Source organism: Stegastes partitus, unplaced genomic scaffold, assembly GCF_000690725.1.
Source record: "Stegastes partitus isolate 25-593 unplaced genomic scaffold, Stegastes_partitus-1.0.2 Scaffold105, whole genome shotgun sequence".
Classification (NCBI taxonomy): Eukaryota; Metazoa; Chordata; class Actinopteri; family Pomacentridae; genus Stegastes; species Stegastes partitus.
Window position 1 is genome coordinate 257,634 of NW_007577836.1, and position 18,029 is coordinate 275,662.

The 18,029-nt window shown below is 43.2% G+C and overlaps 1 protein-coding gene across 3 annotated transcripts; it reads right to left on the bottom strand.

Annotated features, from left to right (window-relative positions):
• Positions 1-3,655: 3,655 nt before the first annotated feature.
• On the bottom strand, positions 3,656-17,498 carry LOC103354334 (WW domain-containing adapter protein with coiled-coil-like). 3 transcript variants are annotated; one of them, XM_008277661.1, is made up of 13 exons: positions 17,189-17,498; positions 16,729-16,762; positions 15,865-16,054; positions 13,893-13,984; positions 10,865-10,974; positions 10,518-10,615; positions 10,055-10,336; positions 8,367-8,483; positions 7,713-7,858; positions 7,437-7,528; positions 6,769-6,967; positions 5,077-5,204; positions 3,656-4,988 (listed from the first exon to the last, which is right to left on the bottom strand). In XM_008277661.1, exons 1-13 carry the CDS (start codon positions 17,227-17,229, stop codon positions 4,919-4,921), a joined length of 1,599 nt encoding a protein of 532 aa, XP_008275883.1. In that variant the 5' UTR covers positions 17,230-17,498; the 3' UTR covers positions 3,656-4,918. The 3 variants fall into 3 exon arrangements, with proteins under 3 accessions (XP_008275883.1, XP_008275882.1, XP_008275884.1); XM_008277660.1 differs by having other exon boundaries at positions 6,769-6,970; XM_008277662.1 differs by lacking the exon at positions 8,367-8,483 and having other exon boundaries at positions 6,769-6,970.
• Positions 17,499-18,029: the final 531 nt, after the last annotated feature.

An 18,029-nucleotide genomic window follows, 5' to 3' on the forward strand; every position in this document is an offset into this window, starting at 1 on the left:
GGCCGGTCCAGCAATTTCAGTCCAAGCGCAAAGGGTTTGATTCAAAGAGAAGTTTCAAGAACATTTCTTGTCCGGTTCTGAAGGTAACACGGAGAAATACAGTACACAAATCTCACCTGCATTGGAGTCGTGCCAGTAAAAAGTCTGTTCAAGAAGAACATTAGAGCTGAAGTACAGTTTGCCAACAAACTATGGTCCAAGAACCAAGTCTCTGGCCGTCTAACTCTCAACTCTTTGAATCTTCTGTCCAGAGAGCATTATTCCCAAAGCAACACATGATTGGGACAAACCTAAGAAAGCTTCTCAGAACAACAATCTCAAACCAGCTGTGTGCTTTTATGCAGTCATTGATTTAACTATGAGTTCGGCGTCATATCAAAGAGTTTCTAACGATAATGTGAGACCATCTGTCCAGAAGTTGAAGTTAAAGGGGCGGTGGAGCTTTCAACGGAATAATGATCTTCTCACCACAAAAGCAAATCCACCAAGGAATGGCTCCAAAGGAAGAAATCAGAGGGTTAAGGAACAGCTTTGTCGAAACCAAGAGTTTAGTCCAATTGAATGCTTGTGGGGGGCCTGAGAACATCTAGTCTCTGAAGGATTTTTTGCTTTGAAGAATGGTCAAAAGTTTCATCAAGCTGATGTCAGAAAATGGGAAACAATTCTGCAAAACACCTACAAAAAGTTATTTATGCTACAGGGGAAAATATCAGCTTCCGAGGCCACAGAAGTCTTACATTTATTGATATTTTTGTTGCATAAATCATCAACAAAACTAATCTCCCTTGTTGTTGTGTTCAAGTAAACCATTTTATCTGTAGGCAAATGTCAAAATATGTCCAAAAAAAAAGCCAGCAGTTTCAAATAAAGTTATAATGAGCTTACTTTAACTGTTTATGTGAATGCAAAAAGGCCTGTAAGTGTTTATATGGGTCACAGATTAGAGAACATAATCACTTTTAGAGTTAGCCTGATGAACTAGCAATGCTATAACATCAAATATTAACATGCTAGCCTATAATTACAGAAAACCTCAGTTCAGATATTGAAAAACATGTCTGGGGTCATTTATAAACAGTGTGTCATCAACAAGGCTTGGAGACAGATGAAAATGGCTAATGACGTAGCTAATTGGCATGCTAACCGCTAACATGCTAACCAGCAGCTACATCCATTTGGACACATCTTTCTTTGTACGGGGCTATTTACTTCCCGTGATATTTTGTTCTTGGGATTATAATTCCATTCAAGTTGACAAAGCTACCCTGGCTAACTAGCTCGTTAACTGCTTCCTGTCAGTTAGCAATCTCATTAGCTCAGTCATTGGTGACACTAGGTTCAGACAGAATTGATTTTGCTACAGATGTTTAGACATTTTAAAACCTGCTGTGATGAGGTGTTTAAGTTCTTTAAACTGTAAATATCCGACACAGTACTGATCTTGTTCATCAGCCTTCTCAGACCCGAATTTCAGAGGAGACCCGACAGGTGAGGAGGGTAAAACATTTCCAGGGACAGCTCTTTTTTTTTTTTTTAGCCTTTCTGTGTCCGTTGTGGTGTGGAATCCCACAGCAACATTAAATCTGACTGGAAGTAACTTTGCCCCGTGAACATTGAGGATATAGACAACAGAGCTTTTCAACACAGTGACGCCAGAGAGGAGACTGCTACTCGATGAGGGCATCGAAAGGGCAAAATAAATAAATGGATCTTTTCGTTTTCTCTGAATTTAACCAGTCACCACTGTCTTGTCTGGGTTTAATCGATCAGCATCAAGCCCCGCACAGCAGTTTTTCAGGGCCCCTTAGTACAGCCGTGAAAGAGGGTCAACATGGACAGTTCCTGCACTTAGAACAGGAACAAAAGTTCAGGCCACAAGTTCCTGCAGTGGAAAACATCCTACAGGAAGGACAAGTCCTAAGTTGATTGCTTATAATAGAATAATTTTTTTGTATACAAATATCTGTAATCTGTAAATCTGAAATGCGGTGTTTAAATATGCAAATTAGGTATTATATATGTAAAAATGTCCTCCTTTGCTTTAATATCCAAAACAAACATAAAGCAAGCTTCAAATTTTTGGTTCCATTTTGTTGAGATATTACAGCGAAAAGGTTTTTCCACCGGGGATTTTGGATCTTTTTTATCACTCAATAAATCATAAAATAGCATCAACAGCCAGGGAAGAAAAAAAAAATCAATTTCCACCATATTTTAAGGAATAAAATGTTCTTTAAAATCAGGCTATGAATGATAAATGAACAAACCCCCGCGCAGAAACTTTCAGAATATAAAGAGGAATAAAACTGTACAAGAAGTGAGACTGAAGAGGCGATTTCTCTCAGAAAACAGCCTTTAAAGATATTGATTAGAGCTGAAATCTAAAGGAACAAACACCGGGTACAAAAATAAACACTCAAATGCACATTTTTGGAAGTTTCCTTTGAATTTGTTCAAAAGATTATGGAAGCAAAATATCTCAAAATTGAGCAGCGCGTGAAAGAAATATGGTTTCGCTTCTGGCTCAAGTCATCCTCACTAAATTATGCAAAGATTTATTTAACTGTTTCAGCTACGGGCGTAAAAATCCAACATGTGCCAGGCAATAATATCAGTTATCTAACTTTCTCGAGCTTCATTAGAGGATATTTCGACACAGCCGCTGCCAGTAGATGCATCTGAAAGTGTAAATGTTGAGCCGGGTCCAGAGGAGGGACAAAGCAGAAGGATCACTTCCAACTGTGCTGCTGCGCAAGCAGGAAAAGCTGCTGAGGTGTTTTAACTAAAAGGCCCAAGTTCAATGTCGTCCTACATACACCGCTCTGGTGAACTACTCAGATATTTTGAACCCGCCTCGTTTCTATCTCGTCAGTCAGGAGCTCTGAATTATCATCCATCATCTGTGTACCTATACGGGTTTACGGTCTCAGAGCTGGCAGAGAGTCGTAACGCAGCGCAGGTCAACTCAATTTGATTTTATCCAACCTTCTGCTTTTGTTTAAGCTACATTTTACATGTGACATCTGCAGTAATAGGTTTTTAATCTGATGAAGTCAAGAGAGCATGAAGGCTCACATGAACAGGAGGAGGTTCAAGGTAACGCTGCTCACAGTCACCATCTAGTGGCCAGAGGAGGAACCACAGGTAAACAACACACTTCAAACTCTGCTGCACTGATAATATTTATACATTAACTGTTTAGGCTCCAGCCCCCCACGACCCTAGTGAGGATTAATCAGTGTATAGATTATGGATGGATGGATGTTTAGGCACCAAACCTCATAAACCACGGACACACCTACACCTGCCAAGTCACTGACAGAGTGCATGACCTGATCCCACCGCTGCTGCTGCCACCAAACCCTCCTCATACTTTCATTTCATAGCATACAAAATGCATAAATCATCTGGAAAGGCGTAAAACACACACACACACACACACACTCCCACAACCTTAATCAGACTCTGCGCTGTGAGTGAAAGTCAAGCAGGAGGTGTGGTATAATATTTTATTCACATATTTTATGGAATACAAAGCCCCAAAACCCCGACCCGCCCCACCCTCCCCCCCACCCCAACAAAAAGTGTGCACGTTGAATCTGGTGGAAAGTATTCAAAGTCAAGGAAAAGAACAGAGACAAAGGAACTCGCTTCATAAGTGTTGGAGTGTACGACTGCAGTTTTAATGTGATGTCCATATAAAAAGTATTCCCTCTCACCGTGAGCGAACCCTTTAAAAAAGTTGCCGAACATGGCGGGCGTCAGTTGACAAAAGGGCTGCAGCCACGACAGCTGAACAGAAAAACAAAACATGAGTTTCCTTGTAGAAAAAATAACTTTTCTTTCCGTCCATCTTTTTCTCCCCCCCCCACCCCCAGTATAACTACAAGGACGTAATGAATCATGTGCAACAATAATTTAGCTTTACGTGACTGCAAGTTCAGCCACTCATCTATTCTTTTACACCATCTCTTGCTAAGCTGCACGAAAAAAAAGGAATGAATATTTTCCCAACTGGACTTGGGACAGAAACAAAACAATGACAATTATACAAAAAAAAAAGAAAAAAGAAAGAAACAGCAGAAGGAATAAGAAAACTGCCAGCAGGGCTACAAATGGATACAACCTCAGATGTACTAGCAGCCAACCTAGGTCCAATAATGTAGGCTTTTTAAAAAAAAAAAAAAAAAAATGGCTTGGAAACATCTGGAGTGCATTTGACATACGTAGCCATAACTCCCCAGTGAACGTGGATCACCGGAACCATAATGCAGATTCCCATCGACTGGGAAAGAACTACTGAAGCACATTAACTATTTTCATGAAGGTCTGGCCAGAGGTCTTCGCTAAAACCAACCAGCCTGAAGACACGATGGGATGGCGGCAAAAAACCACTGACGAGTAGAGCGAATTAAAAAAAAAAAGAAAAAGAAAAAGAAAAAGAACAGTAACATCACTGCCATTGAATCCGTACATTTCAATGAATTACAAAGTCCATTACGGACCGGTTATGAGATGGTTTAGTTCGTGTTTAATCTCTTCCTGACCACTACACATCAAAACACACCAGAAAAACAAGTTAACCCGATACAATACACACACATCCAAGGTTCACTGTCCAAGAAGGTGCTGTCTGAAAGAGCCCCAGGTCCTCTGTGTCCACTTACGCTAAAGCGTCCGACTCAGCTGAGCCATCAGTTTGACCTTTCGAACTGCGAGAGCAACTGATGTGGTCGACACCGGAAAACAAGTTTAAAAAGAAAAAAAAAAAAAGAAAAGAAAGTGTTGGGGATGACGGAGCTTCACCTTGTCAGTTGTTCTCGTAGGGGAGAATAAAACAGGCTTCAACAGCTCGCTGTCCGTGGGTTGTTTTTTTTTTTTTTTTTTTCCTCTCATTGTCCTTTTTCTTCTCAGGTCCTCACACCATGTAGGAGTTCTGGTTCTTCAGCTTGTCCAGCTCTTTGCTCTGCTGCCTCAGAAACAGGATTCTGTCATTGAGAAGAGGAGAACAGTGTGAATGACTGCTTTTGGCTCAGACGTGCGGTTCTATGCAAATCCGAGTCATTTGCGTCTCACCTCTGTTCCCTGAGCGTGGCCTGGATCTCGCACACTCTGACCAGGGAGCGAAGGTTTTTCATCTCCGTGCAGATCTCGGACATGTACAGGCTGCCCATGTTGTGGATGTCCTCACGCAACCGGGCCGCCTGGCAGAGAGGGAAGAACACATCCTGTCAGGTAGTGGCTACACGTTTTCAAAATAAAACACCAAACATACTTTATATACAAGAATCAACTTTAGCCTCATAGCTTGGCTTCGACCTTAACCTTTGAAAAGCGAGTATGACGAAGGTGTCAGTTAGGTGTTGTGGATAGAGCAACGCAGCGGTCCCCAACCTTTATTGCACCATGGACCAGTTTTAAGCAAGAACATTTTTTACAGACCAAATAACTGTTTTTTCTATTAAAAAGTTTCATAAATGAATAAAATTACTTGCTACACATGTGTTTACTTTTTCTTCTGTCTCAGTATCGAGTCTCTCCCACGTTCCAGAGAAGCTGCGATGTTTGTTTTTTTATGAATTTCGGCAGCCGTTAGACCGACGGCCTCATTTAACGGATAAAAAGTGCGAGAAACAAGCACAGACGGATTCGACGGGAAGACGAGCTAGTCATTTTTCAAAATAACGCACACCAGTGGGTTCGTTTCTACTGGTGTGTGAGAAAAGAACCATGGATCTGCAGTCAAAGAAAAGTGTTGCTATCAGGGCAGTGAAGTCACTGCAGTCGGTCGCAACACGTCCAGATAAGCATCACGGTTCCTGAAAGCCTGTGTTGTGTTCACTTTCACAGAGGTAGAGTCTCTGTTCATGTCACTGTGGCGCCCTCCTGCATTCTTCTGCAGGGCTGCATGGAACTCTACTGGCTATGGATCAGTGTCAGCAGCAGAAACACAGCTAGATGAAGAAATTGGTCTATTGTCTGGTTTGTTACACACTTTTATGTTGACGTCAGCTTCTTGAATGAAATGATAGCCGACTCCAGCGAGGGGTGCTCGGGCTGCAACACGCTGGAGTGGGCGTGACGCACAGGCCACATTTGGCTACTGAGACCAGTTTCTATGTTTAGGTCAGTGGTGACGGCTCCGTTTCCGCGGCGATGGGGATATTCGGAGATCAAGTTTGATATCCCGATTCCAGCACAGCAAACGAACAGTCGGCTATTCGGGTCCAGCCCTACTTCTGCATGACTAACAGTACAGACGGGTAGCAGCAGATACACAGTCACTGCTAGCGACATGTTTTTTGGGTTTTTTTTTAAATGTGCTCGAGTGAAATTAGTTTTCGAACCAATAAGCAGAATCCAAATGAAAAATTCTCAATTGTTTCTCTGGATGAGGTTTTAGGTTAGAACTGGCTCTCTGTGGCCAGTCGTGGTCTTCCTGTACAGATGGAGTTGTAGTTTCTCACAGATTTCTTGGAACTCTATTCTCTAAAGAGGACCATAAGATGTGATCCTAAAAGAATCAGAAGATGAGCTCAAGGTTTGGAAACACCAAACAGGAAGATCTAATTATGAGAAAAGTCTGTATTTGTGCGAGCAGCAACATGAAGCTGAACTGTTCATTACCTGCTGGAAAGTATTTAGTTAGATTTTAAAAGTAAGACAAAAAGGTTACAACAAATTAAAACTACGAATAAAATATAGCCAGCACCCCATCGATAAACAACCGGGGCAGGCATCACACTGCTCTGTCACACTGGACTTTACCTGTTTCTCAGTGTTTTCTGAAGGCCATCCTTGGATATGTCTGATGAGGTTTTCATCGAAATGAGCTGCCAGGGTGGGAGTGAAGGAGCCAGGAGTGTCGGACTGGGTTTGGCTGCTGCCGCCGCCGCCGCTGCTGCTGGAGGGGGCATGAGCCATCGCACCACCAGACAGGTTTGATCCTGTGCACAGAATCTCCTGGCTGCTGGACGAGATGGACAACTGGGTTAGCCGTGTGGAGGCTGTGCTGACAAAACGCAGATGCAGTTTTACTTAAATCCTGCTGTTTTTATCATCAGTCAGTCAGTTGGTGATTGTGTGGAATCGATCTGTACCCAGTCATTAGTGTCATCTCCAATCCCGTTGTGTTGTCATTTCAGCACGTGTTTAAAATAAATAAATAGCTCAACATATTTCTCATTCAGGGAACTGCATTGCTAGATTACTCCAGATAATACACAGACCTCATTGTAAACACTTTCTGCAAAACAAATAGCTCCTTTGTAAACTGTCTGGGACACGTGTTGCTGGATTTTGCGAAATGTGTTTTTGTAATTCAGGTGAAGCGTCCTCTTGGTCCCTCTTGGTTTCTGTTTTGTTTGCTCTGCCTCCGAGCAAACTTATCATCACAAACGAATGAACGAGGTGAAGGGATTTCTAATGAATTCTACCTCCTTTGCTGCAGAGTTCTCGGGTCTTCTGGACGCTTTTCTGTCGTCTGAGACATGGAGGCTGATCCTGGCTTCCCTGAACTTAAACTGCCCTGAAGACGAGAGAACAGTTGTCAAGAGAGGAGGGAAAAAATTGCAAACAAAACGAGGTATGGAGATGTGGTAGAAAAGTTCAAAGATAAGACGCCACAGATGAGGGCAGTCATAACACGGGGGAGAGAAGAGAGGAGGAGAGGAGTGAGTCATGGGAGAGTCTTCAACACTTCCGAGGCTCACCCTGGATATGGACACGATGTTGCCGGGGTGAATGCCCATAAGTGACTTCTGGTTGGTCTGTGGCGTGCCGTTCCGTGGCGAGACGTACGGCCGTGGTGATGAGGCATCCGACGTCAGGGAGACCGGAGACTGACTGGAGTGCTGGGCTGAAAACAGGATTGGTGTGGAGTTAGAGAGGTTCATCAGCTTTGACTTATGCTAGCGTGTATTTTCAGTAGTAGCTGATGTCTGACGAGATGACCTCGCTCGGTGTAACAGCAAAGAACTAAAATGTAAAGGCTCGTATAGGGAATAAGAAGGATTTCAAGGCTGAATACGGCCATCTGCTAAATGCTCAGCCAACTTTTGTATTTACTTTCTTAAAAAAACTTATGTGAAAACTGACTTGCTAGCAATGAGGGAGGCTCATTGGAATACATGGGACAGTGTCTTTTTGTTCTTCCGCACAGACAAAGTCAATCTAAAAAGCCCTTAAGCGACACACACAGTAACCTTGCATGAAGTGCCAAGAATTTAATTGAATGAAGGTCATCTTAGGGAGTTATTTGTGGGGACAGGAAGTGCAGGATTCTGCATATAAACAAACAAACACAAACAAAAAGGAAAAAAAACAGTAGTGATAGCAGATGGTGAGAAATGGCAAAGAGGCCGTACCTTGGTTGGAGTGCTGAGCAGCTGAGAGCAGAGCAGTGACGTTGAAAGCAGGTCCAGCAGTGAGGAGCTTATGAAGCACAGACCGCAAGGAAGCTTGGGTGACAGCAGCTGCCAAGACTGGAGGGAGGAAAGAGGGAATGTACACACAAACACACACACACACAAACAAACACACACACACACACACACACACACACACAGGTGAGTGAGCAAGGACGCACAACAGGTGAGGGCACAAATGTGTAAAAGTCAAGTCAGGAAACACAGTTTAGACGAGAAACCAAGTCAGTGCAAACAGTCTGTTCCACCAGCCGCGGGAGTCGGCTCGTGTAAATGTCACTTCACCGGCAAACAACTGAAGGAAGTCGCAGATTAAACAACGAGCGCCACAAAACAGTGAGGAATTCATTATAAATAACAAGAGAACGCCCTGGTTAGGAGAAGCAGTCGCCCATTAACAACGCCATCAAACGACACGGATAAGAATGAAAAGACGACGACATGTCTTGCTCTACACGTATGTCTTTATCAACAGCTGTGTAAATACAAGCTGTCCTATTGACCGACCCCCTATTTGACTTTTTTTTTTGTCACCGTAAGCCTGCTGCAAACAACCGATAACACACAACTCTCTGTGGGAGCTGGTGTCACAGATAACTACTGAAAAATGGAAGACGGCAATATGGATGGAAGTCAGGGCTGCCACAGCATAACTGATTCTACTGATGCTGAAAATACATCCAACACTGATATTTCTAATTATTATTATAACGCCTCAATTCATCATCATGTGTTTTTTTCCCCAGTATGACTACATAATTTCCAGCTCCAGTCACTGGTCAGCTGCAGCAAAGTCCGACTCTGTTCAGTGGAAAAGTTCCTCAAAGATCCAAGGCTTCAGAACTACGCGAGTACTTCAAATTATCACAGAATAAAAAGGTGATTTGTACACTGCAGTTTCAGTGGCCTACCACAGCAGCTTTAGCACAAACACCTGACGAGAAAACACAGGTGCCTTTCAGCATAATGGTTTTACTTCTCTCCTGCTCTCTGTGCTCAAATGTTCGGTTTTCCAACGCAGCCGAATTCCAGATAAAGCTGTTCTACTTCACATGTTTCTCTGTTTCTGTCGTGAGGAAGTATGAAAAGGTGACGGCTCATAAACAGCACATGTTAACCAGCAGTCACTTCCAAGCTGCTGCTCCTAATTTTCTAATCGTTACGTCGTCTGACAAACTCACCGGACGAGTTAAATATGATCAGGAATGCTGGGAATTCTGCTACATGCTTAAGAATTCAAAGCTAATGCCGAAGTCACACACACATTACACAATAAGGACAAAAGGAGTTGCTTTAGCTGCTCTTTGCTTGTAAAATATCCACAGAGTCCGTGCTGCCCCTTCTTTAACATAAAGACTAAAAGTTCTTCAGTTTGTTTGAAGATTTTTTTGTTATACTTTAATCACATTGGAGGTTCTATTTTAACATTATCTCATACTGTACTATATACACAGCGACACAGTTTGTCAAAATAGAACAACGTTAAATGAAACTGACATTTGCTATTTTGGCAGAAACCTGCTCAGATCAACTTATAGAAGGATTAATGGATTTAAACAACTAGTCGTAGTGGCAGCCCCAGCGGAAGTGAAAGAATGTTAATCTTGTGTTTGCCATCATCTCCTCACCCTCATTGAGCTTCGCCATGTCCATGCTGCCGTTGTTCATCTGCAGGTTGGCCTGCAGCGCCGGCAGCAGCTGATGCAGGAGGGCTGGGTCCTGGAGCAGCGCTGGCGACGGCGACTGGACAGATGAAGGCACCTGGCCTGAAGAGGAGGAAGAGGAGGACGACATGTTGGAGGAGGTGGAGCCTAAAGCGCCGGCAGCAGCAGAGTTCAGGCTCTGAGAGGAAGAGGAAGAGGAGGAATGGCCGCAGTTGGATGCCGAGGACTGGTCCCCTGATGTGGTCTCTGTGTGGACGAGCACAGCAAAGAAAAGCAGAATTAGTCAACACTGCATTTTTCTGTTAATGTCAAAAAATATCTGCAAAACTCTCTGGATGTCTTATGTTTATACAGAAAGTTCAGAGAGTAACCAAAGAGCTAAAACTTGAACCGCATCAATACTGTTTTACAGTCAAGTCATACTTACTTGTTGTGGCTTTGTCCTGCAAGGCCTCTTGTCTGTAGTCCATGTCCCTTGGGAAACTGTTTGCCGCCATCTTGACTGAGTCTTTCTGTCGTTGTTCCCTGAAGCAAAGTAAACAGACTTTGTAAAGCAACAGGGACAACCAGGCAGGATGCAGGCAGCAGTTACGCTCTGTACCTTCAGCTAATGTTAGTCTCTCAGCTCTGCTGCTGCTGCATGATGGTGTAACGTATGACTCTGCATGACAATGAGATTCCTGTTGCCGATTACTGCCACGTCTAAAATCCGATGGCGTTTCTGTGTGTGTGTGTGTGTGTGTGTGTGTGTGTTAGAACTCGAGTGTGCCTTGCCTCTCCAGCAGGTCCTTGGGCTTCTCCCACTGGGAGACCTCAGTTCTACAGTTGTAGTAGTACTTTTTCCCAGAGGAGCTAATGTGTTCTGTCCAGTCATCTGCCGGGTCCTGGTGCAGAGAGAGGAGACACGGGACATTATAGCACTGTAAAGGCATTATGACCAGCTTAACCCTCCAAACCAAGCAGTTTCTAGGCATTTTATCTTTGCTCATTTGTCAATTTTTAAAAATAATAATATGCCTTTTGAACCTTGCGGCAGGTTTCGGGGTTGAGACGGTTAACGATGAACAACATGATTTTTATTCAACGTGTAAGTCGAGTGCTGCAGTAACAGAAATAGAACATAGCCAGCAGCAATACGTGATGATTTACAAGTAAATGAGGTTAAAGATGCAAACCAAATGGGAAAAAAAAAAAAATTAGAAAGCGTTCCAAAGCTTCACTTTTGGCCCGAATAATTTCACCTTATTAAAATTAACTTTAATCAGAATACCTCAACAGCTCAGTGATTAGCACCGCTCCCTGGTCAGAGGTTTGTGTTCGGCTAAATGGTTCGGAGTTCGATTCCACTGCCTGTTTTAATTTCAGTCCTGGGAAAATTCGTATTCTGATAAGCAAAGACGGCTACAGCGTCCACCCTAGCGTATGCCGTTTGCTCTTTTCATTGCCAACTCTTTGTCAAGTCCTCGCTTCCTGCCCCCGTCGGTGATAATTGAACCGTTCCAGTTGTGTCGGACCAGTGGGTAACGCTGCCATCTCGAAATGCTAAGGTTCAGAGTTCCATCCCTGAGAAGGGCAGCTTGATTAGCTTGGACGCAGATGTTCCTGACAATTGATCCTAAAGTTGGCCTTTGGAAATCATGTCTGCTTAGTACCACAGTCTCAGTGGCAGAAGGCTGCGGGTTCTCTCATGTTTATTAGCTGTAATCTTAAAGAACGACTTTACAGGCTTTTGATGATTATACAATGGAAAGCAGATCTATATGAATTATATCTTAAGATCTTCCACGTTGCCTAGCTTCTGCAAAACTCCTCCAAACCACAGAAAGTTCTTCCTTGTTTTATAAAATGCCTCCACAGATCAAGCCAATCCAATATTACGGCTACAACTAGCCGTTATTTTCAGTGTTGATTAATGTGAAGTTATTCTCCAGATTCATTAAATGGCTGCTTAGTATATAACATGTCAGATAACGGTGAAAGATGTCGAGGACGGTTTCCCAAACCCCAAGATGATGTCCTCAAATGTCTCGTTTTGTCAACAAGCCAAAGATATGAAGTTTAAAATCATAGAGGAGTAAAGGAACCAGATAATAATCATATTTAAGTGTCTGAGATCAGAGAATTCGGCCATAACAGGTTCATCTATTACCAGAGGTGATGGAAATTAATGTAAACGTTGACAACTAATTGATGAATTGTCGCAGCTCTGTCCAATATCAGCAGAAACAGAAAGTAAAGCTTTCTCGGCTATGCTTTTTTTCCTTTTTGAATGACAGGGACTAACGCAGCCCTTTTTCTCGGTTTCCTCTGCTTGTAGACCACCAATTTCAACAATAATTGCACCTTTCAAGTGCATAGTCTAGCTTCATAACACAAGTCCGTTTCCAGCAGTGAAATTCCTCTGTGAGCTGTACGCAATCACACCTGCCTTTTCTCCAGTAAACACAGCTCTTCTGGACTCTGTGCACTGTTGAAGCAGCAGCAGCAGCTTTTGCATTTTGTAGAAACAACTTGAAACTGGAGCTGAACAATTAATTTGTTTTACGCAGGACTCAGGATGGAAACCGTTCACTGTGTCAATGATTTAACAATCTCATGCCATCGTCCTTGTGTGACAGTTCCACCTCATCAATGACATGTTTTCATTGTATGACACATCCTGATATTTGCCAATTACAGATTCATTAAGCCTTACTTGAGGCAATGCAGAAGTATTTCTTGTTTTTACATGGATATAGTACACATTAGATAATGAATCATGTTTGTGTGGAAGCATGTTTGCAAGCCTCAGAGGCAAACATCAAAAATTAAAGTAGGACAGTACTCCATTTAAATTGTTTATTCATATGTTTTGGGCAGCCGAGCCTCGTCAGTATACCTGAGTCCGTATACATATTCAGTACGTATAAGTCCCTGTTCCTTTAGTAAGTAAACATCTCTTACTTTCCAGCCTCAATAATGAATAAGGCTTTTCAGTCTAGATGTGAGCTGCTATGTTTATTATTAATGATCATGCACATACTGCCAATTCCAGTCAGGATGTACACGGCTCGCCTCCTCTACGACTGCACAGATTTCAAAACTGGCTGGTGAAGCTTGAGCGGCAACAACACCGAGCTCCATGCTTCTGGTTTTTAGAGAAACGATTAGACGTCATATAAAGAATATTGACATACATAGTGGTAGGATGTAACATCGTATTATTTGGTATTGCTGCTGCTGTCGTTGAATACTTTTGGATTGCATGAATTATAGTTTCCTGACAGAACATATTCGTTGTCGTTTTTGCCATGATAGTAACACAACTATGGTAGAATCTCAAATATTGCAAGCGGCTTTGAATCCTTTGTTGCAGAAAATCTGTTATAAGTTCGTGTACGACCTCCTATCAGAGTCTGTAGTTTAGCACATAGAGCAAATGTCCAACGTGTGCTGGTATGGGTGGCATTACTTAGAGTCAAACCACACAATGTTAAATACTGTGCGTTTGGCCTCACTGCTCGGTCCATCCAGCGAGATATAATAATGCGCTTCTCATTCACACTGACAAACGGAAAATCTTTTAAATAAGGAAGTCTACAATCTAATCAGACCGATCTTAACACTATAAAGGCGGCCCGTTAAATAAATATGAAACTTCAGTCCAGCATTGCTGTTGAGGTCAGCTTGATAAATGACTGCACAGAAAGAGGAAGAAGCCTCCACATAAAGCCAATCAGACGATGTTCCACAGAAGCGTGACTGCACTTTCTACAGGAAACGCTGAGGGTATATTATCAGATAGCTATGGACAGCGCCTTACCCTGTCTGCAGGCTTGCTCTGAGTGGCGTGCGAGTCGGCGCCATGGTGGGAGCTGTTGTTGTGAGAGTTCTCCTGAGGAGAGCCGCTGGTCCCTGCAACAGAGACATTTATCAAGTCACAGAAATGCACAACACTCCACAGAGGACTGAGGGGAGTGTCTCAGCTGTGAAATAAGAACCACCACCTTGACTTGTACTGTTGTACATTTGAGCAGATGACAAAATTATCCAGCTTCACTGTGTTCTCCATGACAGTTTGTAGGTTAAAGTTTTTCATCCAACTCCTGTGTTCTCCAGAATGATTAGTGTATGTAGGATGTAATAGGTTTACACAATATCTCTCAGATCAGCACAAAAACAATGACGACAGTGATGCACTTACATCAGCTGTATACTGTGGTCATGTACTTGTTGATCAATAAAACCACTCGTATGCCACCGCATCCGATGCCACTTTACGGCAACACTGGAATCTTGTTAGTTGAGCCGATAGGAGGTGGAGGATCATTTTAGGAAGATTGGAAATATTAGTAAAGGAGACTGCAAACTATGTTCTGCTAAACTATCAAAAGTGAAATATACTTTTTTTAATAGAAACAGTTTGATAAGAACCAACACGGCACAGAGTTCAAAGGTTTGCTAATGAGAGCAGCAGGAAACAGCAGCAACCCGCTTTGCAGCAAACACTGGAGACGTGAGATAAAATCTCCAGAGACAACCAACAGTCTGCAAAATAACTGAAGCTCGTACACAGCACGTTGCTTTGAAACAGCAGTTGTCAGTTGCAGATGAGATGGGACTTCGTCATCTTCCTCGCATACTGGAGTCCAAGTACGACATTCCCGGTCATCACCACAGAAACCTTACTATCAGGCCTGCATGACTTTGTGAAAAAAAGCCCATCAACAGCCGGTTGTAGGACATGTTGGTGAGGATTTCACTCTACAGAGAATCTCTCTATATGCAAAGCAGTTTTGGGGATTGCACACTGGCTAAGCCACAGCAGGTATGTTTGATGATATGGTTCAGACGGGGAGGGGCATTCAGAAAAGTTCTGTTCACATTGTGATGCTCCAGGACAACCCAAAAAACACGATAAAGGCCATGAGTGATGGCGACTCCCTAGCCTGTCATGTGTCACTCACACCCTCTAGCTAGCTGTTAACAGGGATTGTTTTGATCAGAGAAGTGTTGCAGATGTGGTGGCGGTAGGATTTAAAACAGTTGGGACATTTAAAACATTTCGCATGAGCCCACACCTGCCGATCCAGCAAGAAGTGCCAACCTGCTGGAACTGCATGTACCACCTGCTGCAGCCTTATCAAGCAGCAGCAGCGCTCTGGGAATATTTGGGTCCGATTATAGCAATCTCACCACTCGCCTGTGGACATCTGTGCAAAAGAGGCTATCTGTTCTGGTTCTGTTTGTGAAGTCACAACGAGACTTGAGCTCCTCTGAAGCTTCAGCATCAGAAGATTCCTGCTGTTTATGTGCTTCACAGACTTCTGACCAAAGAAATAGACGAAGGCATCAAAACAGGGAGGAAACCCTTAGCAGCAGGCATCAGGACACGCTGCACTGAAATGGAAAAAACAAAACTATTCAACACTGCAGCTGTGCTTCACCTCAAGTACGGTGGAGATATATGGACGTCTGTGTGTCTGCAGATACCCCTCAAGTACTCATTTTGGTACTCAGCATGGGCAAGTACCTAAATATGCCCTTGTACTCGGTCTGACAAAAAGTGGCATCCATGTATCCCTAAAGAATGCCAAAATTAGCCTTAGAAAATGCTGCTGTTTATCAGAAGACTCCGTGCTTGTTGGTCAGTAAAGCTGAAACAGAACTATTAGTTTACCTGCAGCCTGCCTGAGGCTGCTGCGGGACCAAGCCTCTGTTCTTTCTGTGTAACAACACTTGGAGTTAAAACACATCATTTCATGCATAAGCAAAGCCACCAGACCCAGGCTTACCATTTTTTCCTCTAACAGCATGAGAGGCTTTTGCCTTGCCGTGTCCGGGGTTGTCTCCATGCCTGCTGACAGGACTCTCGTCTGAGCGTCGCAGCATCTTGTAAGGGGGCGTGGGATCCGATGAGCCATCGCGCACCTTGTCGTAACGGTGAAGGCTGCTGGACTGGCTCTTTGGCTGAGATTTATGGGTCTAGGAAGGACAATGCATAACAAATACAGACTTGTAGCGTTGCGTCCGGTCTGATGTCTTTATACTCCTGGAGCAGGAGATGTTCTGATTTCAACTAGTTCATAAAACCCCGTCAGCAAAAGAAACATGTGCACCACAGAAGAAGTATGCTGGCATTTGACATTCTTGTGAAGCTTTGTTTTTAATATAGCTTTGTAAACATAAGAAAACTAGATCACTCCACAGGTCCACTTTGTACAAACTCTAAAAATGTGGCCGTCTAATTTTTGCAATCATTCTCTGAAAAATATCATGCGTGTGAAACATGTGTGACTGCAACAAATACTCAGACTGAAGCTGAAGTTCTCTGTTAAATGTACATCTTAGATTAAGGTGTTTGAACATGATGGTTGAGCAGTGGTCAGGAACAGTGTGAGCCTGATGTGTGGACACAATGGGAATTTAAAATACTGGACAATTACAATACAAACTGGGAGGTTTTGAGGTGGCCATGCAGGTAGATTAGTGGTTTATTTTGTGTCTGAGTGCCATCATTATGGAAACCTGACACACACCATAAAATAGGAACATGAAGACAGGCTTTTGGTTTTAATGGACAGATAACAGACACCTTGATTAGCTACGTTAGTGGAGCGTACTGACAGGTGACAGCTAACAAATTACCCATGTCATACCTGATAGGATTGTGAATCCCTTCTGTCGTTGCACCTGTAGGAAGACACAAAACAAACGTTACAGTCGGTTTGCACCTTCACGGCTAGGCTAGGTTGGTTCTCTTTGCTGAGCAACACACTTTGTGGAGCATATTTAGTTAGCTAATTAGCTACCGCTAGCCAAGTTAGCTTGATTTGCTAGCTTATCAGCAGCGGTTTTTGCGCACATTAGCTAACAGGATAGTAAATAACCGATAATATCCCGATTATATTTTCATGATACACCCTGTACAAGCAGGTTTTAGCATTACCGTGTTGGTTAGCTAACGTTAGTCGACAAGAAATAACCGGAACCCACAGCTAACTAACTAGAGGCAGGCAGTTAGCCGCGCTAGCTAACAGCTAACATCTAAACCGTCAAAACAAGAATTGAGGTGAAGCCTGCGGCTGTATTTTGGCGAAACATTAAGGTTGGCGTTACCCATCGCTGACTCTTGTTGGTTTCCTTGCATACATCACCATGAAGGCCGTGGTGATGTGTGTGTGTGTGTGAGGGGGAACCGTGGCCTCCTGTCCGTCTGCTCTCACAGCTCGTTTCTCTTCAGTCCGTCCGGCCGAACACGCAGCTACAGGTCAGGCACCGAGCAGCAGCTCTGCATAGCGGGTGGTCGTTACTGAAAGCCACCCTCAGCGCATCGTCTGGCATGTAGTTACGGTACGTGCTGGACCCGACCGATGTAGCCGAGCAGAAAGCAGCAGCTGCAGGAGGAAGCGGAGGAGACCGAGTCCCGGTAACGTTTAGCTGCGGACGTCAGGCGACCGCGGACCCTTCAAAATACAGGTTCAATTAGCCGCTATGTCACTTTTATACCGCGGAGCAGATAAAAGCTGTACGGGGAGGAAAATAGAGAATATTGAACAAAACAGAAAAGAATGGTGGAATTTATGTTAGATGGGACAGGATATTGCAAAAATAGAGCCTCCACACCAAACAGGAACCTTCAGAGAACGTTCGCTACAGGTTCCCTGAAGGTTCCCTCAAGGTTTTTTAGGTTGCGTTCCCAACAAACTCTGTCTGTCTTAAAAATAAGAACAAAAATTCTACAAAAACGAGCTGTCTCTTTACACTTTACCTTTTCCTTTGCAATAAACTGTGGCTTTTAAATCTTTTTTTGCTTGTTTGATTTTTTTTTTTTTTTTTTTTTACAAGAACTGTTATTAAACGTTCCCTGAAGGTTCCTTTCCCTTCACAATAAAGTGTGAGTTGTTTTTTTTGTGTGTTTGTTTTGTTTTAAATTATACAAATATTAACTGTCAGGTAA